This window comes from Narcine bancroftii, chromosome 3, assembly GCF_036971445.1.
Source record: "Narcine bancroftii isolate sNarBan1 chromosome 3, sNarBan1.hap1, whole genome shotgun sequence".
In the NCBI taxonomy this organism is placed as follows: domain Eukaryota; kingdom Metazoa; phylum Chordata; class Chondrichthyes; order Torpediniformes; family Narcinidae; genus Narcine; species Narcine bancroftii.
This window is the reverse complement of record NC_091471.1, coordinates 270,308,497-270,331,549: the sequence shown is the minus strand read 5'-3', so window position 1 is coordinate 270,331,549 and position 23,053 is coordinate 270,308,497. Positions and strand designations below refer to the sequence as shown.

General features: G+C 42.9%; 1 protein-coding gene across 5 annotated transcripts in view; it reads left to right on the top strand.

Moving 5' to 3' along the window:
• Positions 1-1,887: 1,887 nt before the first annotated feature.
• The window catches only part of adamtsl5 (ADAMTS like 5), a 118,621-nt gene continuing 97,455 nt past the window's right edge, over positions 1,888-23,053 (top strand). For 2 of the 5 annotated variants that reach the window (XM_069928125.1, XM_069928124.1), the window contains exons 1-2: positions 14,116-14,567; positions 14,820-14,892. In XM_069928125.1, coding sequence (XP_069784226.1) covers positions 14,497-14,567; positions 14,820-14,892 — 144 coding nt within the window. In that variant the 5' untranslated portion in view covers positions 14,116-14,496. Of the gene's footprint in view, positions 1,962-14,115; positions 14,568-14,819; positions 14,893-23,053 lie in introns of those variants that run through there. The other 3 variants (XM_069928122.1, XM_069928121.1, XM_069928126.1) reach the window with 2 other exon arrangements.

Here is a 23,053-nt window from a genome sequence, read left to right as displayed (position 1 = left end):
GTTACCACAAGCATAAATGGTAGAGTTCTTCAAATTTAAAGCATGATGGTAGCAAAGCAAAGATGTCTTCTTGTATTAATGTTGTTCATTGCATCAGTGAAGTGCTTTAAATGCACCAGGAGAAATAAGTCATGGAAAGGGAGGACTTGGGATCCAGAGTTCAACAATGGTAAACTAGTGAGACATCATTTGGACCTGAAACCAACCATAGAATAACCGAGTAAATCACACACTATTATTTAGAAATTAACAATTGAAAAATTATTATTGGAAAATTAGGATATTGTGCCAGTTCCTGAGAGAGAGAAAAAAGAACCAAAGAGAATCCCAGTCTCTAGGAAAGCAAAAAATATGGGATTCCGAATTCACCAATTCCTGTAAATGTAAAACCTAAAATAAAGGATAATGCTGGAAATACTAAATACATTGGTGGAAAAGAAAAGCAAATGGATGACATTAAATCAAAACAGGTCAATTTTTTTCAAGGTTATCCAAACTTATTACATTAAGTATTGGGTTCCAAGAGCTACAAAGTGCCCATATGAAAAATGAGGTGTTGTTCCTCAAGTTTATTCAGTTTCAGGTGCAAAAGACACGGAGGTCAGAGTAGGATTGGGATGGAGAATTAAAATGAGAGGCAATTGGAAGTTAAGACGATATAGGGGTGTTCTGCTGTAACCCAATCAACTTCTCTGTTTCCATGGTAGAGATGAGAATCATTTATGATTGACAAGCTATCAATTCCCTCTTTTGGACAGTACCAATGACAATTAGTCTGTCTGAATTAATAAACCTGAGGCCTAAACTAATGTTTCAAAAACAGACACATAACCCACAAAAGCAGCTGAGAAATAAATTTTGTATTTTAAAATAAATATTAATAATGAAGTAGTAACTGCAGCCATGTTGAATTGCTGTTAGCACCAGTTTGGGGCACATATCTGTTAGGGCAAGAAATCCAAAGCCAGTGCAGAAAAATATGGAGGGAGAGAGTACCTTGCAAATTGGTACCACAATACAAATAGATTGGTGTCACATATAATGATTGACGATCTACTCTTCCAAGAATTCGATGAGAAAAATTGCAGAAAGACATAAGCTGCTCTATTCCAATCAATAGGCTGCCATCTGCTTGACTTGTTTTGGAGAAACATTCCCCAGAACCAAGCTGAATAAGAGATTGTAATGTTGTGATAATAGTGTTATGGCTGGAGTTCAAATCCTACTGCAGGATTTAAATACAGTTTATGGTGAGGAATTTAAAGAAGGTAATGACGAACGTGGAACTGCTGCAATGTTAGTGAAACCTTTAGGATGTTCTGAAGGGATCTACCATCCTTCCCTGCTCACCGTGTATATGATTGTAGACCTGTGGCAACATGGTTGCCTCTTGCATTGAGGAGCAATAAGTCCACTTCTTAAAAAAAAATCAATTAATTACTCTCTTTATTTTCCTCATTGTACTGTCTAGGATGGACCTGTTGTCTCCGAAACTGACAAGAATGGAAAAATGTCGGAAGGGAAATGAAAAGATAAAGATTATTAGTAACAAAAAAAGTAAAACAAGTCCAGCCTCCCCTTGTTTAGTACTTGAATCCACGATGGTATACTGACTAGGGACTGCTCCAGAGGCTAGAGGTTACAAATGTTTACGGTCTTCAATGTAACGCTACTTTGTTCTGATGCAGCTGTTTCTTTGGTCAGGAGTGGGGGCTGGTCATGGAAATTAATCTTCAATCTCGGAACTAGATGGAATAGGACTTGTTTACAGTGCATCTCAAGAAACATGAGGGATGCACTGTATTGCAAAACCTCTTGGACTTGTGCCTGAAACAATTATTCAGATCCAATCCAGCGTACAGGATCCATGCACAATTAGCCAAGGCACGAAGGGTTTCCTCAGATGCAGGATGTCCAGAGCAAGGATCTCGACGGGCTCACCTCAGAGTTGTCTCACAAAGGTCAGTTTGAGTTTTCTCTGCAGACATATCACACGCCATGGACAATAGGAGCAGTGGAGCTTCTCTAAGTTCATCAATTGTTCACACTTCAGTGGCTGCACTTAGAAACATTACCAGTATCTAACTGTCCCTGAATTGACACAAACCTTTCAGAGGATAGTTAAGTTTTAATCACACAACTGCAAGTCTGCAGTCACACAGAGGGTAGAGTGAGGAAAAATTGAAGAATCCCTTCTCTAAAAGACATACATGATTCAAATGTATATTCATTGCAATGCATTTGTCACATGGATGTTTATAATCTTGTGCTTACATATTGATGAGAGACAATATCATTGCATTTAGCCCTAATGCTGAATGAGTTCCTCTTAAAAACTGAGCAGAATGAAGTCTGGAACAGTGTTTGAGTATTTTACACCCAGGAAGATTCTTATTTTCTCTCTCTCTCTCTCTCTCTCTCTCTCTCTCTCTCTCTCACTCTTGCACATGCATATATACTCACATGACATCTTACTCTGTCCATACACCCACCTACTCATCTCTTACTCTTGTCCCACATTCTATTTGCTTTACAGGAACATCTTCTTCCTTTTGCTCCCGGAGTTCTTCTATCTCCAGCTTTTGTGTATCCTTGCTGCTATTTCTCAGGCACTTGTGTTTAATTGATGCAGGTTGTGCAGTGTGAAGTACACCCGAATGAAGTGGCATGGACAGTATAGTTAGCGCATCGGTTAGCGCAACACCGTTACAGCGCCAGCGACCTGGGTTAGAATCCGGCACTGTAAAAGTGTTGCGCTCATTCTCCCCGTGTCTGTCTGGGACAACTGCTCCAGGTGTTCCAGTTTCCTCCCAGCCTTCAAAACTTGCAGTAATTTCATGAATTTATGACATGTTCACTACTATCTGGCATGGCTGTTGTATCTATGCTCAGCCAGAGTGGATAGAAGGTGCCATGGTGTAAGCAGCCATGGGTGTAAAAAATAGCTTTAGCATATTTGAAGATTAACCTTGTATATTGCAGCAAATATACTTACAAATGACAGTCGCAGGATACAGCTTGACCTCTCCCCAGCTTCTCTCTCCTTCATATGATATATATCACCCCCTTTTTATTTTAGTCTCGATAAAATTCCTGCCCTGAAACTGTGATTGATAATTTTTACCCAAGGTTGCTTTCTGATCCGATCAGCTTCTGCAGCAGCTTATTTTTCACATGGGATGCAAGAACTCGAGCAAACATGTTTATTGGAATTCTTAACAACTGTAATGAGATCACCACATATGGTGCTGACATATATTCACTTATTGATGTATCTAGAAACAAATAAATGCACTGCTTTTCCTCTGAGAAAAAAGCATATGTAAATACTTTTCAACATTATGCACAGTCTTTACAGATTAAGTCTGTTAACTGACTTCCTGAGAGGGTTTGAACTCCTCAATTGTAGCCTTGTCTTTGATGTTAGAAACGTTCCTAGTAGTGAGGAATTCGCAACTTCTTGCCTTGACTTGCTACTTTTCTGTGATTCTTGAATAGCAATTGACTATGTTTCAAAGTCAGATTTGCTTCAGATCAAAGATCACTTCATTGTTTACAGGTATGTTCTCAGTACAATTAATTGAGTTACAGGGATATTTCTGACAAGATTTTTGATGCAAGCTCGTTGGACAACAGATATAGACCACTCTACTGGGACCCATTGCTGAGTTTCGTACATTCTCAGTGATCTACTGGCTCTAGATCTCTCAATAATTTAAACTTTCCTGCTCAAAGCATCATCTCACCCTTCCATTCATGCTTTTAGTTTCCCCTTTAAATGAGGTAAACTAAGTTCAATCATGTACACTGTAACCAGCATTAGATCATAGAGTCTGTAGGTATTTATAATGATAATTCATTGTCAAGCAAGAACTTAGAACAAACACTTGGCATCATCAATACTTTTTTGAACCATTCTTCTTTACTGCCCCTCTGAATATAATGGATCAATAGATACTCGAGACCATTACATTGGATTAAACAAATGGACAGTAAACCTACTGGTACCCTATGAATAGATAGATCCATGTCGTCTCTTCAATTATGTATTTTGCCGTTGTACGTGTCTCACCTCATTGCATTCTGAGCACAATATAATCTTTCCACTTCTATCAAGAATCAATGTGGACTTTTAGAACGATGTTGTTGCCATTTCCAGACTAATAATGTTGTCTTAGAGTTGGTAAATTGTATGCATGGACACAACTTCCTCCAATTCTTTATCAATGATCAGCCAATACACAAAACCTCTGGTAACGGCTAATTACCACATTCATCATTTAGCTCAACTAAACTCTCATTTTTTTGCCTGAGAACATTTGAAATGGCGATGGTATTAGTATTTTAAACATCTTTGAGTTGTTGGCAATTCACAAAGCCAGAAGTTAGAGAATGGCAGTAAAACTTTATTGCTACACTTGTGCCGGGGTCTAACCTCTCAAAATATGTTTGTAGACATACTTTAGTTTACATTTGATGGAGTAGCCTAGGAATCTAGGTGACTGTTGGTGGGAAATGATCCACAATTTACAGAATGAAATCTCCATAATCGCCTGATGAATGGGCCCCCCTGCATAGCCACAGCCGAAGAGAGGAGAATCCTATCCAAGGTGAACCCACACAAGGCAGCAGGTCCAGACAATGAACCCTGGTCAGGTCTTGAAGGACGGTGCAGACCATTTGATGGAGGTCTTCACGGAGATCTTCAAACCTCATTGTAGCTGTCCATCATTACTGCAGAGTTCAAGACAGCCACCATCATCCTGGTACCCAAGAAGGCAACAATAACAGGCCTCAATGATTTCCTCCCTATGGCACTGATCTCCACCGTTATGAAATGCTTTGAGTGGCTGGTGACGGAACACATCGATGCACAGCACCCAGAGATGCTGGACCCATTTCAATTCACCTGTAGAAGAAACCATTCCACAGACGATGATATAGCCTTGTCATTTCACTCTGTCCTTGCCCACCTAGAGAACAACACATCATACGCCAAGCTGCTGTTCATTGACTTCAGCTCAGTCTTTAATATATTCATTCCCCAGAGACTGGTGGAGAAGCTGTCCTCGCTGGGACTCAACACCCCTCTCTGAAACTGAATCCTGGACTTTCTAACAGAAAGACCACAATCTGTCCAGGTCAGAGGCAGAACGTTGAGCATTGTCACGCTGAGCGTTGGCTCACCTCGGGTGTGTGCTTAATCCACTCTTATTCATGCTACTGACCCATGATTACTTCACCAGATTCAGCTCCAACAGTGCCATCAAGTTTGCAGATGACACAACAGTAGTTGGCCTCATTACCAAAAATGATGAGTCCCACTAGAGAGAAGAGGTGGAAAATCTCATGAAATACAAGAGTAACAACCTGACTCTCAACATGGACAAGACGGAGATGATCATGGACTTCAGGATGACCAGGAATGACCACCTTCCACTACACATCAACAAAATGTGGACTATTTTCCATAGTTTTGGAGTCAGCTCTCAACAAAATCTAAAAGCAATGGTGAAATTCACCATTAGTTCAGTTCATCAATATAGCTTTTGGTCAACTGAGGTTGAAAGCTTTTGAAAAACCGTGAGTTCAGAATCACCAAATTGGTCATGGACTACTGAGATACAGTGATCCCTGCCCTCCCGACTGAGATGGATTGTCTAAAGCAGTCTCGAGTGAAGAATCTTGACGTGAAACATCGACTGTTCACTTCCCTCGACATACACTGCCTGATCCACAGAGTTCCTCAAGAAAATTGTTCTTTTTAACCTACATGACTACTGGATCAAGCACCTCCCATTCCACCTGTTACTGAGACTACAAGTCCTCGTTGGATGAAGTGGAGTGAACTCAAATCATCTTCAATCCCCACGACCATCTAATATGAAGAAGCATTTGTGGGAAACCAGCAATGCTGGCCAATCCAAAACCCCTTGATGTCATGTCTCCTCAATGAAATCCAGGTGGATTAAATCATTCCTTCAAAGTACAATATCTCATTGTTCTAATACAGCAATAGGAATGATTGGGAAATGTGACAGAGACCATGGTAAAAGTGTTCAGACTTACCATAACATCAACCTCAATGGAGAAACGCAAAACCATAATCAAAATTTTCCTGCAGAAAATTACATAATCTTGGTGATGAGAAACAGAAACTCTTAGCCTGGTCACAGAAAATCTAGTAAAAACACACAGAAATGCTGAGGAAACTCAGCCGGTCTCATAGGATCCATAGGAGGTAAAGATGTTTTGGGTCTGGCTTTTTTCAAGGTATAAGCAAAAAGCGAACAGGAGTCTGCATAAAGACAGGGGAGAGAAAGGCGGAAGAATGGGAGGGGAAGGAGTCCAGACCAACAAACAAAAGGTGTTAATTGGATAAGAGGAAAGATGAGAATTGAGTTTTGCTCTGAGAAAGAAGACAGAGGGAAAAGAGAAGAGAGAGACAATGAGAGGAAAAGAGATGGGGATGAAGATGGGAGATGGGGTTTAATGGAAATAGTTGATGTTAATGCCATCCAGTTGGAGGGTGCACAGTCGGAAGATGAGGTATTGTTCCTCCATTTTGTGGTTGATCTCAGTTTGACAGTCCGTGAGACCAAGGACAGACATGTCAGCAAGGGAATAAAAGGAGGAATTGAGATCCACACTATTGTGGCGGATAGAGCTGAGGTGCTCAATGAAGCGACCTCTCAGTCTGTGTCCAGTCTATCTGATCAAAGAAAATCTAAGCCTGTGAATGCATTATTCAGCATAAAAGTCCAGGTAGGAGAAATTGTTTTCTGAAGGCTGTCTGGGAGTAGGCTCTTTGTAGTTAGATCTTTCTTGGTCTCCTGTCCTAAAATCGCCAACCCACCTGAGTAGACAACTGCAAACCATACTTTGACCTCAAGTAATGTAGAGTTCCAAGTAGTGCCAGTGCTAAGGCTTCCATTGAAGGCGTATCTCAGCAACAACTGCTGGAGATATCTTTCCTTTTAGCTTTAATGCACTCTGCAAACTTTGGAGGTGTTTCAGTAGCCTGTATCACTTCCACTTCCACTGTTGCCTAGTTACATGAGCCAATGTCGGCAAAGTTCCCTTAGAACAGGGTTAATCTTCTTTCTTTGGCTTGGCTTCGCGGACGAAGATTTATGGAGGGGGTAAAAAGTCCACGTCAGCTGCAGGCTCGTTTGTGGCTGACCAGTCCGATGCGGGACAGGCAGACACGATTGCAGCGGTTGCAAGGGAAAATTGGTTGGTTGGGGTTGGGTGTTGGGTTTTTCCTCCTTTGCCTTTTGTCAGTGAGGTGGGCTCTGCGGTCTTCTTCAAAGGAGGCTGCTGCCCGCCAAACTGTGAGGCGCCAAGATGCACGGTTTGAGGCGTTATCAGCCCACTGGCGGTGGTCAATGTGGCAGGCACCAAGAGATTTCTTTAGGCAGTCCTTGTACCTTTTCTTTGGTGCACCTCTGTCACGGTGGCCAGTGGAGAGCTCGCCATATAATACGATCTTGGGAAGGCGATGGTCCTCCATTCTGGAGACGTGACCCATCCAGCGCAGCTGGATCTTCAGCAGCGTGGACTCAATGCTGTCGACCTCTGCCATCTCGAGTACCTCGACGTTAGGGGTGTGAGCGCTCCAATGGATGTTGAGGATGGAGCGGAGACAACGCTGGTGGAAGCGTTCTAGGAGCCGTAGGTGGTGCCGGTAGAGGACCCATGATTCGGAGCCGAACAGGAGTGTGGGTATGACAACGGCTCTGTATACGCTTATCTTTGTGAGGTTTTTCAGTTGGTTGTTTTTCCAGACTCTTTTGTGTAGTCTTCCAAAGGCGCTATTTGCCTTGGCGAGTCTGTTGTCTATCTCATTGTCGATCTTTGCATCTGATGAAATGGTGCAGCCGAGATAGGTAAACTGGTTGACCGTTTTGAGTTTTGTGTGCCCGATGGAGATGTGGGGGGGCTGGTAGTCATGGTGGGGAGCTGGCTGATGGAGGACCTCAGTTTTCTTCAGGCTGACTTCCAGGCCAAACATTTTGGCAGTTTCCGCAAAGCAGGACGTCAAGCGCTGAAGAGCTGGCTCTGAATGGGCAACTAAAGCGGCATCATCTGCAAAGAGTAGTTCACGGACAAGTTTCTCTTGTGTCTTGGTGTGAGCTTGCAGGCGCCTCAGATTGAAGAGACTGCCATCCGTGCGGTACCGGATGTAAACAGCGTCTTCATTGTTGGGGTCTTTCATGGCTTGGTTCAGCATCATGCTGAAGAAGATTGAAAAGAGGGTTGGTGCGAGAACACAGCCTTGCTTCACGCCATTGTTAATGGAGAAGGGTTCAGAGAGCTCATTGCTGTATCTGACCCGACCTTACAGGGTTAATAGTAACAAATGATGTAATGCACTCTGGTTTGAGTAAAGCTATTCCATGACAGCTGTTGTGTGGTACCTTGAACTCCAATTGAAATTGATAATGTGGAGATGGCAATTGCATAAATAATGCTCATCTGATGCCAAGACAAGGTCAGGGGTGTCTAATCCATTTTTACCCAAGAATGATCACCAATCTCATATATTCCAGTAAGATTGATACTCATTTGCATTGGGGTGTCCTTTTTTTCCATCAACTTTCCTGTCACTAGAGACACAAAACTTTAACAATGTTATAGCACAATAAAAGTCCATTCAGCTCATGCAGACCATACATCTTCCTGTATTCAGTTATTTTCTCCTATTCTTTCCCCACAGTCCTACAATTACTTTCCCTCAAGGGCCGAACAATTATCTTTGGGATGTCCAGGTTGTATCTGTTTCTACCATCCTTACAAGTAATGACTTCCAGAGCACTGCCTTCACATACTTTTAATATCACAGATTCAGTCTGGATTTATTTTGTTGTATGTAAATTCCTTTGTTATCAAAATTTCATTTGAATTCATATATCCAGATCAATAATCTCGACCCTCTGATCAGACATATACTGTATGTTAAGGCGGTTTGGGTAAAGTCTAATTGCTACACCTTTCTATTGAGAGTTTTGTTTTCGGAATCTGGTTCACAAGAGAGACAGTGATGCTAAATTAGTGCTGAATTCATTCCAAAATGTGCTGGCTTCCTGAAAAATAAAGTATTTTTTTTCCCCGGAATATGACATGATAGTTGCCAGAAGAGAAACAAGTGGGGAAAAAAAATCCCATTTCCATTGTTTTGACATGACTTTAGATGAACAAAAATTTCCAAAATAGAAATGATTTAGCAATGGTATCACTTTCAACACATTTCACAAGAAGTGGCATGGAATGATTTATTTTTATGTTTATTCAACTGAAATAGGCACAGTGAAAAATCCACTGCTTCCACAAAATAGCTTCTTGTCTCTTTATTTTAAAACCCACATATTTCCTCTTTCCTCTTTTGAAACACACCAGCTTTGATAATCCTAACCCAATGGTTCTCAACCTTTTTTTTCCCATTCACATGGCACCTTATGGTAGTATGTGAGTGGAAAAAGAAAAGTTGAGAACCACTGTCCTAATACCACAACATTGCAGGTAGATGACTAACAGCATGTGACTATCAAGAAGGTTTTCCTGTGTGTTGATTTGATGGGGACTGTGAGCATTGTTCCCAATTTGATACACCATGTGAGGCCCAGTTGGTACAACCTAAATTACAATTCGATTACAGCCCTAGCGACCCAGTTCCAATCTATAAAGAGTTTGCACATTCTCCCTTTGACCAGGGGGGTTTTCTCCAGGTGCTCAGGTTTCCACCCACACTCCAAAAATGTATAGGATTGGTAGGTTAATTGGGTGTAATTGGGTTTCATGGGCAGGATGAGCTGAATCATCAAAAAAGATGAACATTTACAGTTCTCCAGCACAGTAGTATTATAAAAGCAAGTTTGTGATTTGTAGTATTTTGCTGCATTATTTTCTGAGAGTCTTGGGGTAGTTGTATTGTTTTGACCAGGTTGTTACAAGCAGAGGAACATCACAAAATAATTAAGGTTGTAGGAGCAGTAGAATTTATGCAATATCATTTCATTGTTTCCTCTCAGCTCAGAAGAAGGCTTTTCAGCCACTAAGGTTGTTGCCTCACAGGTTCAATCCTGACCTCTAGCACTGAGTGGGTGCAGTTTTTATGTTCTCCCTGTGATCCGATTTCCTTCCACATCTCAAAGAGTCAATAGGTTAATTGGCCATTGTAAATTACCCCAGGTTTGTAGGCGCATGGTCGAATCTGGAGGAGGATGAAGGGAATATGGAGAGAGTAAGAAGGGATCAGCTCAGGATGTGTTTGATGCATGCTGGACCCATAGGTCCATGAACTCTGTGGGAGGAAGGGCCTGTTTCTGTGTGGTATGACTCTAAGGCTCTTTCTACACTCATCAATCTCATTCCCCCATTTATTTTGTCGTGTCCTATTATCTTTCGAATGCCAGTCAACTGCACAATGATTTTTTTTTCTCTACCATCCTCCCACAGTCAGTCATCTACAGCAGCTGATTAATCTGTCAATCAGTGTGTCTTTGGGATGTGGGAGGAGATCTGGGCATCCATGCAACCAGAGGGAGAACATGCAAAGTAAGCACACACAGCTTCAGAGTTTAGGCCCAAACCCAGGCCACTGGATTTATGAAACAGCAAGGCTGTTTGCTTATTTATAGACTGTGTGTAACTTGGGAAGCAAAGAGTATAAAATGCTAAGCGAAGCAAGAATTCGTTCATTTACCAGCAATCTGAAGCTGGAAAAGGCAACAAAAAAGGTTAAAATAGAAAATAATCTAGTGAGTGGCTTGTGCGTAAAATCAGTGAAGAAGCTAAAGCGATCCTAAATAGTCAGGATCAGAGGTAATAGAATTAACCCTATAGTTAGGAAGAGAAAGAAACGGCCTCTTACTCGACCTATCGTATCCCCTGTTGGAGAGGCATGTATGTGGAGGTTGGCTGTAACTTCTTCCCACATTCCTGCACCCCCCTGCCTTGGACTCTCTGCTGACACATTCAATGCTTGAGATCACTCTTAGAGGACGGCATATTCAAATCAGTGGGAGATAACAAATGACTGTGGAAGCATACTTCATAGATGGAGAGAGAACACTTTGTAAAGAGAGCAACCCATGAATTTTTACTTCAGGACTGTCAGTCTTTTTTTTCTAGTTTGAATTATCTTGGTATAGTGAAGATCTGTTTTTTGGATCTAATTTGGAATTGCCTCACTCTGATTTTAAATGTTGTGGGGAAACAGTTGCAAATCAATGAAGGATGCAAGAAGTTGGGAATGATGAGATTATCTAGATTAACATGGGAAATGTAACCTTGACTCACTCAACTCAAAATGCCTCAGCACAGTGAATGCTGCAAATATACCACCTCTGACCTCCCCAAATGTCAAAACATGTGACCAATTAATTTCTTCACCTTCTTTCTCTTCTGCCACCAAGCAAGTTTGATGCCTCTTGCCTCCCTACTGCCCTGTCTCCCAGCCTTCCGAATCTCATTTCCCAAGAAATAAATATCTCAGTTCCAGATGTCACCTGGACCACCAGGGAGTTTGGACACAGACCTTCCTGACCATCACATATATCAAACACATAATGTAGTCTAGACTGCAGACATAATCAAATGGACACTCTACATAAACATTAACAGCAGTTACCGGACTGAATATAGCATTCATGTGGAGAGTGTAATTTGGGTTGTGGGCTTTGTGGAAACATGCCATAAAGTATCAGGGGCAATGTACAAAGTTTAAATCCAAGATTCCATTAAATTGTATATAAATCCCTCAATTTACTAACATGAGCAGATCATGGAGCTCTAATTTTGGATTCTTCCACTCATAAAGCTATAGTTCTAAACACAGCTTTTTTTTTCCCTGAAGCTTTAGGACCTTAAAGTTCAACCAGCAAATAAAGTAACCTAAATGAAAACAGGGTGCATTGGCTGGGTTTCAGGGCTGCAGTTAATTTGTCATTTGTCATTTTGCACTCATTTGGGTTTTTCCCACCTATGACAAAATGTACATCCTGGCATTAGTCATGTGTTTTTTTTCAACAAGTCAATGCATATCTTCAGACTAATGGATATCAATATTCACACCCACAGATCCTCAGAATGATGCCCATATATCTTAATTTTTATACATAATGATCCACATGACCTATTCCTAAAAGAATCCCTAAAGTACACCCACAAATCTTCACCTCTAGATATCCCCCGTTTAACCCTACAGATCCCCAGTCTGATCTTGAGAGATCATACCACAAATCCACTTAACTACACATGAAGATCCCCTACTGAGTCACTGACAGATCTCCAAATGTGTCCCTGGAGATCCCCATACTTACACCTGCCGATTTCCAAACCTGCAATTCCCCAGATATATGCCTGCAGCATCCCCATGCTGCCACCTGCACCCTGAGGGAGTTCAATATTGTTCCAACGTCCCACACAGTCAGTGCAGAAAGATTCACTGGTATTTGTTTTAATTCACCTTGTCAATCCCAGTCCAGCATTCTCACTGCTCAAGTTACCTGTCCTATCCAGAGAAGTGCATGTCACGCACAGGTGCTTTTCGACACCTCCCAGACCTGTAACCTTTATCATCCTGAAGGCTATCAACAAAAGAACTTCCCCTCCACTGTCCTTACTCATCACCCATGGTCTAGGGCACACATGTCAAACTCTAGCCCGCAAGATCATTTCAAAAATGTATTAGAGGTGGCCCGCTGGCCGCCGCGCCAGTATAGCGCATGCACAGTAATACAACAAATCCCAGAATGCATTGGTGTCAGCCCGCTAATCGCCCCCACCTCCTCTGTTTACGTTGCAGGGTCTCACCGTGGACTCTGGTTTTGGGGCCTGGCTGGTGTCAGGGGAAGCCAAGGCCGCTTCCCAGCACCCGGAACCGGAGGCCTCGGGCCTGACCTCGCCAGGACCGTTGCCCACTCCCCCTCCCTGCCGCAGGCCGACCCGCGACTCACGGTGACGGGGCCGCTGATCCGCCGAGATGCCGCCCTGCAGCGAGAGCCGATGCCCCCGCACTGTCGTTGTCCAAACCGATCGCCCGCAAACCCCGCCCTCCCGCACACAGGCCTGAGTAAGGATTATGAACTTTAATCTCAGGATAAAACGATCTTCCAACAGTTTCATGTCACAGTGATAAATATATTCCTGGTTAAAAATGGTCCTGCACCTGGATACAAGCTCATTAGGCATAAAACTTGAAAAGTGTGTCAATCAAAGGATATCTGTACCAATGGAAAAAGGGCATGGCAAATAACCCTGCTAGAGTTCATGCCCACAATCAGTCACCCATTGGATTGTTTCAGGAATCATGTTATTCTCCCACATTCTCAATAGCCCTCAGATTTTACTATTCCACAGCACACTAGCAACATTTGACAAATCCTCTATAGAGAAATATTATTTATTGAATATTTTATTTCTCATTTGTTAATGCTTCTGGAAAGAGTTTATCCAAAACTATTATTAAACATTTATTTTAATAAGAAAAAGTTGAACATTACATATGTTGAAAGATGCAGAGGTTGTTGAAAATTTTCAATAAATATTTAGTTCGGCCCTCGACTTAGTCCAAGTTTTTGATTTTGGCCCTCCGTGAATCTGAGTTTGACACCCCTGCTCTAGGGATTACTTAAGGTGGGGTGCGAGTGGAAAGAAAAAGGTTGAGAACTACTCAATCCTCTCGCTCTCTACTTCAATCACATCTTCCCCACAAATCGGGCGAGGTAGCAGGCCCATCACCACTTTCTCAAGGACAATTTGATGTGGACATTAAAAGCTGGCCTCGACAGCGACCCTCCGAACCCGAGCAGCCACAAAAGAGGCCAATTACTATTGAGGGTTGATGCTCCCAACGTGTTACTGTACCTTTAAACATAAACACGCCCCGTTCATGAATATGTATCTGACTTCTCGGAGCCTGGCTCGCTACTTTACAAGTACTGATCCACACCCGAGACACCCGGGGACAAACCCCTCCTCACTCCGAGGGATTTCTCGCTGTTCGAACCTTCAAAGCGTGGCGCGGTTCCTGGAGATCAGCGCCTCCGGACTTGTCCCCCAGTCCGGCTCACTCACCTGGGGGCGGGGGCGGGGGCGGGGGCGGGGGCGGGGGGGGGGGTTCGTCCAAAGGATCTGGACGAGTGACTCCAGTAAGACACGTGCTTGGATTTCAAAGGAAGGCAAGATTTGGAACCAAAGGGAATTTTTAAATGATTATTGAGCGACGAATAATCGCGGGGAAGGGGAGTGAATGTATCCAAAGAACCCCGTTGAATTGCGCAAAGCTTCAAGCCAGAAAGGCAAGACTGGTTCAGGGTTACTTTATTTGCTGGTTGAACTTTAAGGTCCTCTGGCTGCACAGAACGTGAGGGAAGATTATAAATCCTTTGCTGACGGAGTAGCCGGGCTGGGGAGAGTCTCCGGCCCCTTTAGAAGTTTGGGGACTGTCAATGTAGCAGATACTTGGCGCGGAACTCAGAATGATGCGACGAGATGACGGTCCGAGATAAGTTCTCACCGAGATCGTCGCCGATGGGGAGAAGCATGCTCCGTCTGTCTTCCTGGTATGTTCAGCGTTCTCCTCCAAGTTGCACACCAACCCCATTTCAATCTTAACCCCTTGATGCCGTTTCCGACCCTCCTGCCTGCAATCGGCGTGGAGCGCAGTTCAAGAGCAATTCCCATGATCGAAATAGTTCGCTGGTGGGGTTCGGGCGCCGTCGAGAGCCTGCTAATTATTTCCTCATTTGCTTTTTTTTAATGTGCCTCTTCCACCCCCGCACGACTTGATCTCCAACAATCGAATGGCCCCCCAGGAGAAGACGCTGCTGGAAACCTTGGCTGCTGGCTGGGCTAGTGCTGGGATGCACCGCGTTCTGCGGACCTCAGGTGAGTGGCTCGGAGGGACGTATCTCGTCCGGAAAACAAAACAATCCTCAGGATGGTCTTCCTGCTTATGTGCTTTTTAAATGTTATTATTAACGTCATGTGAAGTGGAGCTGATGAAATTAAAGAGTTGAAGGACTGCCTAAAGAAATCTCTTGGTGCCTGCCACATTGACCCCCGCCAGTGGGCTGATAACGCCTCAAACCGTGTATCTTGGCGCCTCACAGTTCAGCGGGCAGCAACCTCCTTTGAAGAAGACCGCAGAGCCCACCTCACTGACAAAAGGCAAAGGAGGAAAAACCCAACCCCAACCCACCAATTTTCCCCTGCAACCGTGTCTGCCTGTCCCGCATCGGACTTGTCGGCCACAAACGAGCCTGCAGCTGACGTGGACATTACCCCTCCATTAATCTTCGTCCGCGAAGCCAAGCCGAAGACGAAGATTTCCAAGACTGGCTGTTGGTCTTTCAGGTGCATGAGTGTTTGTTGCAAAGGAGAAAGCAACAAGACGCGAGGAGCTTGATCTGCATGTTCGATACAATTCACACATGTGCTGGGAGCAACTCAGCAGGTCACTCACTCCACGTCCAGAGGAAGTGCAAAGCAACCAGCTGGACCTCAGCCCCCAGTAGAGGTCTTCTCGGGCAGTCCCAAGGGCTGAGAAGGACTTGCTTTCACTCTGGGTTTGTGGGTTCTGAGCCGGTGAATGAGCCCAATGTGGGGCAACTTGTGGAGTGTTCTGTTCTGGTCCTCTCATTACAGGAAGGATGTGGAAGCGATGGGAAGATTTACCAGGATGCTGCCTGGATTGGAAAATGTCTTGTGAGGCAAGGTTAATAGAGCCTGGGATTTTTTGCTTTGCGGTGAAGAACAAGATTCTGAGAGGCATCGATAAGGTTGACAGCCAGTGCCTTTTCCCCAGGGCAGGAGTAGAAAACACTAGAGGACATCAGTACGAAATTACAGACGGGGGTGCCTGAAATGCCTTGTCAGGGATGGTGGTGGAGGCTGAAACATTAGGGGCATTTAAGGGACTCAGACAGGTACATGGATGAAAGAAAATTGGAGGGTTATGGGGTAGGAAAAAGTTTCATTTTTTTGGCCAAAGGGCCTGAACCCTGCTGTAATGTCCTATGTAAAACAGACTCTTCAGGAAAAGAGCTGCCTGTCAAGGTGGGTGGGTGAATTGTTTGTGATATGTTCTGTTTCTTCTGTCCTTTGTGTGCTGCAGATGCACAGTCTTAAGGATCTCAGTACCATCCAAAATGCTCCTTCTCCACTGTGATGGTGATTCTATCACCAATGTGTATGGATAGATTGTAGTATAGGATGATTGTGATTGGCTGAGAGCATACCCACACCTACTGGCAGGTCTTAAAGGGACATTCTGGACTGGTCAACCTACATGTGATATGCTCCAGTCTCCTAGTTAATAAAAGCCTTGTTTGGATCAACAAGCCTCTGATTCTTTCGACGTGCTCTACATCCACTTCGAATAGTTATGGACCAGAGTTGGTCAGAGAGGATCTTGCTTTCTCCCACCCCCCAGGAGTTTTTGAGCACATCCCTGGATCCTTTCCCCCACCTGCCTGATAACCTCTTCCTGTATCAGGAGCCCGATGATGGTCAGACAAACACTGTTGACTGCCAACTGAATGGAACAGTGGTCTGAATGTTAGCCTGGGGGAGGACAAATATGTTTTGCTCTTCTTCCAGGGAACTAGGAGACAGTTTGGGTGATATTTTTCCATGCCTCCAGGTTCCTGCATATTGGAGGCCAACAATTATTGCTGGCTGGCAGACCACTTCTTTTGTGCCTAGTCTGTGGTCCTGATGTCCAAATAGCCTTTTCTTCATTGGACCAAAGGCTGCCGTCTCATTTGCTAGGAGGTGGCTCCTGGCATTTAAGCAGTGATTCATGTTTTGCAGTTTGTAGACATAAATCCACATCTCTAATTCTCTTCATCGTGAGTGGTTGGAGAGAGGCTGATAATGTATTTCTAATAAAGTTAGAAATGCAGGGAATGCATTAATAATGAGAACTATTTTGGAAGTCTATTTACAATGGCATTCCTGGTTGAGAATTCTGGGAGAACCTTGTTGTCCGATCTGGCCTTTGCAAATAGACTTCCAAAATAGTTCTCATTATTAATCATACTCAAAAATAAATTGAATTTTTCATGGCTATAACGTTCAGATTTAGTCAGTTGGAAGGAGGTGGTAATTGTATAACCTTTCTAACCATTGTTCTGTTGAAGAGAGAAATGATTAAAGGAAAAGAAAGCAGAATAATATTTCAATGAATGGAAGGAGAAGGTGGGCAACAGTCATTGGGTTGTTATTTTGAATGAATTATTTTTTTTTTCCCCCATTGAGGAAAACTCTCATGCCGAAGGAAAAATCTACCATGTCTGAGAATCCACGAACAAATCAGGGTGGCATCAAGCCTAGTATTTTAGCATTTGACCTACAAACCCCAAATACCTTCTAAAATTCCACCCCCCCCCCCCCTCCCATGTCTTAGCAACTGAACCAAAGTAACATGAAAGCTAATACTCCCTGCTAAAATTGTTTGAGGTCAATCATAAAATTATCAATAATCCTTAATGTGTTATGCAACACTAAAGTAGCAATGGAGATTTCAATGTGCAATCTTGCACCAATATTTCAGAATTAGAATTTAGTGTTGTGAACAAATTATGAAATTCGGTGGTTTTTCAGCGGTATCACAGTGCAAACTTGCATATTATAACCATATTATGAAAATAAATTATAACATTAATAGCACATGAAAGGTAAGGCAGTGTCTTTGGTTCATTGATTATTCAGGAATTTGATGGCAGTGGGGAAGAAGTTGTCCTTGTGCCACTGAGTGCTGTAACATTTTGTAAATTTGTAACATTATTTCCAAGAAAGTCCTTCCAGATGCTATTCACGACATACAAGTGTAGCATAGGTGGGAGAAGCCATCCACCATCTTTGTCCTATGCCCACAGATCTACATAGTCTCTGGTGAACGAAAGCCTCAAACAAGATCCCCACTGGGTATTTGTATCCTCAGTGGACTGTTTTCTTCCTTATCTCTCTGATCTCCTTCAGAACTTGAAACATTCTGTGATCTCATGTTCTTCCAAGTTCAACTTTTCTTTTCACATCCATGACTTCCTTCAGCTCTCCGTCAACCCTCCAACCTTCATGACCAACTCCTGCTAAACCGGTCTGCCTCTTTCTTCTTTGTGCATGTACTTTGGTTGCCTAACCTTTTGGCTCCTACTCTGACGATATTTTCAGGTACATGGTGAAGCCTTGGGATTCTTTATTTTGTCACAGATGATATATGAATGAAAGTTGTAAGGCATGCCAAAAGTATGAGAATGGCATTCCTGGTTGAGAATTCTGGGAGAACCTTGTTGTCCGATCTGGCCTTTGTAAATAGACTTCCAAAATAGTTCTCATTATTAATCATACTCAAAAATAAATTGAATTTTTCATGGCTATAACGTTCAGATTTAGTCAGTTGGAAGGAGGTGGTAATTGTATAACCTTTCTAACCATTGTTCTGTTGATTGATTGAATGATTGTTGATTGAGAAGGAGGAGTGTTGTTTATGGGTCTGAATAACTGATGCAATCAGAAGATGAACTTACCTCTTCTCTAAATGTGATCCATCCCACAGAGAGGTGGGTCTGAATGCAATACCTAATTGTTGTGTAGTTTTAACAGAACATCCCTTTTATTTTCCCTCTTGTCCTGACATGCCACCCTAATTGCTCATTAACAATCACAGGCAAATGATAAAATATTTGGAGGCTTTCAGAAACGCACATCATGGAAAAGAGGGGATCAAGCTGAAACATAGAATATTTCTGAACTCTCTAATTCTCATGTCTAGAATCTTTCCTTTGGGAATGTGTTGCCGATAGCAAGCAATGAGATTATCTGATTAGGTGCCAGAGTGATGGGAGAAAGGATACTCTATTGAACCCTCTCCATCACACGCCCTTGCAGCTGTCAGAAAACCACCTTGATGTCATGCATCCCCCAAGATAAGTTACAGATCATAGTTGAAATAGTTTTGTTCGTGCGCGACCATGCTGAATTTTACGTCCATCTCAGTTTGCATGAAGCCAAGACGTTCATCCATATCTTTGTTACATCTGGACTTTTTATTTCCATGTTCTCCTGACCAGGTTCTCTCATTCTAACCTCCATGACTGTGAGATCATCCAAACCTCTTCCACCCATATTGTCACATTAGGTCCCATTTGCAAATTAACTCTTCTTTCCAACCTTCAATGAACTGTTTAGGAAAACTAATATTAAGATTTTCCTCTCTGGTTTTTAAATCTCTCCATGATCTCCTACCTCCCTGCAACTCGGATCATTTTTAGCCTCATAACCCAGGAGGATTATTTCTCCAACTCCAACTTTGATCTCTCTCCAATTTAATTGCTCCACCATTGTTGGGTTGTCAAATTGCTGAGCCCAAAACCATTGGTTTTTAACCTTTACCACTTTAAGTAATCCCTTACCAACCACCATGCACCTATGGCTCTAAACTCTAGATTTACATGCCACTTTCCTCTTCTACAATCCCTTTCTAACTCTATATTTGACCAAGCATTTGATTGTTCAATCCGGTGTTTGCTTTTGTGTAACTTGGCATCAAGTTTTTTAATCAACAACGAACAAAAGCCTGGTTCTATCAAAGGTACTACAGAAATAAAAATCAACTTGTTATGGATGAATCCGAACAGCTGAGTCCTATTAATTAGGCAGGTGACAATTTGATGCCCATTATGTGCAGAGGTAATCAGGCATTTAAAAAAAAAATAGCAGACAGGGTGTGGGATTTGGACTGGAGAGAGTATTTGCTATTGGTGTAAAAAGGCTCCACAATCCAATTACAATTTCCATCTAATAGTTGGTGGATAGAAAATCAATGAGTGTTCTCTGTGCTGATCACTCTTTTGCAAACCTTGTTGAAAATATACTGACATTGATATCAAATTGGGATCAGATTGTTAGGCCCAAAAGTTAAATTAGCTTCAAACAGACATGATCACAGTTCATACATGAGTGATCTTATTTCTATGGGAGCCTCTGTTACAGAAAATTAAAATACACTCCCACTTTCTCCTCATAACTCAATCCCCGCCTGGAGGGAGTAGTCTCGTGGCTGTCCGTGCTCTTCCACTATTGAAGCGTTTATGTAACCTACTGGAAGAAAATGAAATGGGCAGTGAGAAGAATTGATTTTCATTGAGGGAGGAGGGGAGTTATTGGAGTCTCTGCTGAGAGCACAGCACTTTTAGAGGACTGATTTCTCCCAAGAAGCCCATCTGAATTATGCAGTTGAAAGCCTCCAATTAATCTTCGATAGCATAATAGTTTTTTTTTAAAACCCTGGCTTGTTCATTTATGGACTTCTTTAAAAAAAAAGTTGTGCTGGTTCTAGGTAGGATAACAATCAGATTCATGCTTTAATTTCACTGGAGAATGTTGATGCACTAACAATCCCAGTGAATTTCAAAGCTTGTTCAAGTATTTCCAAAGTATTTCATGAACAAATTTGGAGGCATTGAAAGTAATTGAATAATATCCTGATGTACTCTCCCTTTCACCTGTCCTTGCTTCAGTGCGCCCAAGCTATATTAACTGTTCCTTTTTTTAATTTACCAGCAAGGCCATCATTTATTGCCCATAAAAAGTGGTTGTGGTGAAACAATATCTTGAAATAATCCAGTGCTGCTGGCTAAGGCTTTAGAGAATGTGCCAAGGATATTCACCAGGATGTTCAAGATTCCTTTATTGTCATGTAATAAAACAGTGCAATATTATAATGCTTTCATCTACCATAAGGCAGACAGATTAATCATTGGGCAGAAACTGAAGGACCTCTTACAGTGAAAGAAAGAGCAGCAAAAGATATTCCTCTCAGAGTCACTGAGTTTCCGTGAATTCACTTCCAGCACTGCCACGGCCCCCGCAACACCCAGAGTCCAGTCCAGGCCACCAGCAGCCCAAGATCCAGATCCAAACCTCATACATGATCGGGAACCCTTCAGCGCACTCAGCACCCTCTTGCATCCCAGTTCCAACCCCTGGTACCCCTTCAGCCAATCTCCAGAAGTCCACCATCTGGTGTGAATCCAGCAGCCCACGACCTCACCTCGAGTCACCTACAGCCTGCTGCCTGTGTGTTCTTCAGCAACAGAACTCCTTGCTGATCTGCCGCCGTTGTAACCATCCCAAGGGTCCTCTGCTTCTCCTTCTCAAATGGGGGTTGGGGGGTGGGGGCCTCCCCATTTTCTGGTGCCCTGCACATTGCCTGGATAGGAGCATAAGGAGAGGCAAGGTTTGTTTCCATGAAATAGAGGAGACTGAGGCTCACCTAATAGAGGAATATAAAATTATGAGGAGGATTGACAGGATAGATAGTAAAACTCTTTTCACTATGGTCATGGGGTGGAACAGTATCCAAGACAGAAGGGTAAAGGTTTCATGTGAGAAATGGATGATTTAATGGAATTCTCAATGATAGTTTTTTAAACGGATGTTGATTGGAGTCTGGAATGCATTGCCTGAAGAGGTGGTGGGCCCAGGTACCACCATCACCTCTTACTAGAATAAGAATTGCCAAAGCAGAGATGGCTGCAAACCTAATGCAGGTATAATCAGTCAGGACCCCTTCCACCCTGCACACAGCAGCTTTTAGCTGCTCCTGTTGAGAAAGAGATGCAGGAGAATCAGAGCTAGTACCACCAGGATGAGGAATAACTTCTTCTCACAGGTAGGGGGGATGCTGTACGAACAAAGGAACTGCTCCCATCTGAGACTCTCATATTTCTGAAACTTTATTTATTTGTAAAGATAAATCCTGCATGTGTATCCGTGGTCTCTATATCTGGTTGTGCATCTGTGTGTGTTTTGCACTGAGGACCGGAGAATGCTGTTTTGTTGGGTTGTATAATAAACTTGACTAGTGTAGAAAGGTGCAATGGACGTAGTGCGCTGAAGGGCCTGTTTCTGTGTTGAACAACTGACTCCACTCCTAAAGGTGAGAATGAAGGATGATACATTTTCAAGAGAAAGGTGTTTGATTTGCCAGAACTGGAGAATGCTGAGGGTCCTTGGCATCTACTTTTCTCCTCCCTCTTGGATGTAGAGGCTGGACTTTTGGGAGATGCTCTCAGTGAGTGTCTGCAGTGTGTTCTGTAGATGGTACATGTGGTAGCTTTTGGGCAGTGGTGGTGGAAGGAAAATCAGGAAGGAGCCCTACCATGATCCCACCACCCCCCCCCCCCCCACCCATGCAGCATCTTCCAGCTACCAGCTACTCTGTTGGGGAGAAGATACAGGAGTATCAGACACCAAACCATCAGTCGGAGGAAGAGCTTCTTCCCACGGGCAGTGAAATTGCTGAATGACAACTCTCTGTGATTCTTATTTATTTTAATATATGACTATATATGTATCATTTGTCTGAATGTGTGTTAGGTCTGTACTTGTGTTTTACACTGTTCTGCACCATGGACCAGAGATCACGGTTTTATGTTGTATTGGTTCAATCGGATGACAAATGAACTTGATCAATGTTCATGGAGTTGGTGAGGATTATAATCTAATGCATCTGGCATCCTGAGTGTTCCTGGAGTTGTGCTCATCCATGCATACGAAGGTATCCTGTCCCACTTCTGATATACGGGAAAGGTTTTGAGGCAATCTTGTTTTACTTTGATTACAGTGAGTTTTCTCACCTGTGTTATTTTTGAAAGTTAACTATCAATGGAAGTCACTCCTTCCCTATCAACAGGAAGTTTGCATTTGCATGATGCTTTGTTGGGATGTTTGCAAGTTTTCCTTTTTGTGGATTCACTTGAGATCTGTCCATTTAAGTTCATGCTGCATTAACTCTCCATGGGGAAACCACTGCCTCGTGTTGATCAGTACATTATGCTGCTCAACTGTTCAGTTCTGATCACCTCATTATAGGAAGGATGTGGAAGCTTTGGAGAGGGTGCAGAGATTTACCAGAATGTTACCTGGATTGGAAAATAAATCTTATTAGCAAAGGTTAGCAGAGTTGGGACTTTTCCCCTTTGGAGTGTAGAAGGATGAGAGGAGACTTGATAGAGATCTACAGGATTATAAGAAGCATAGA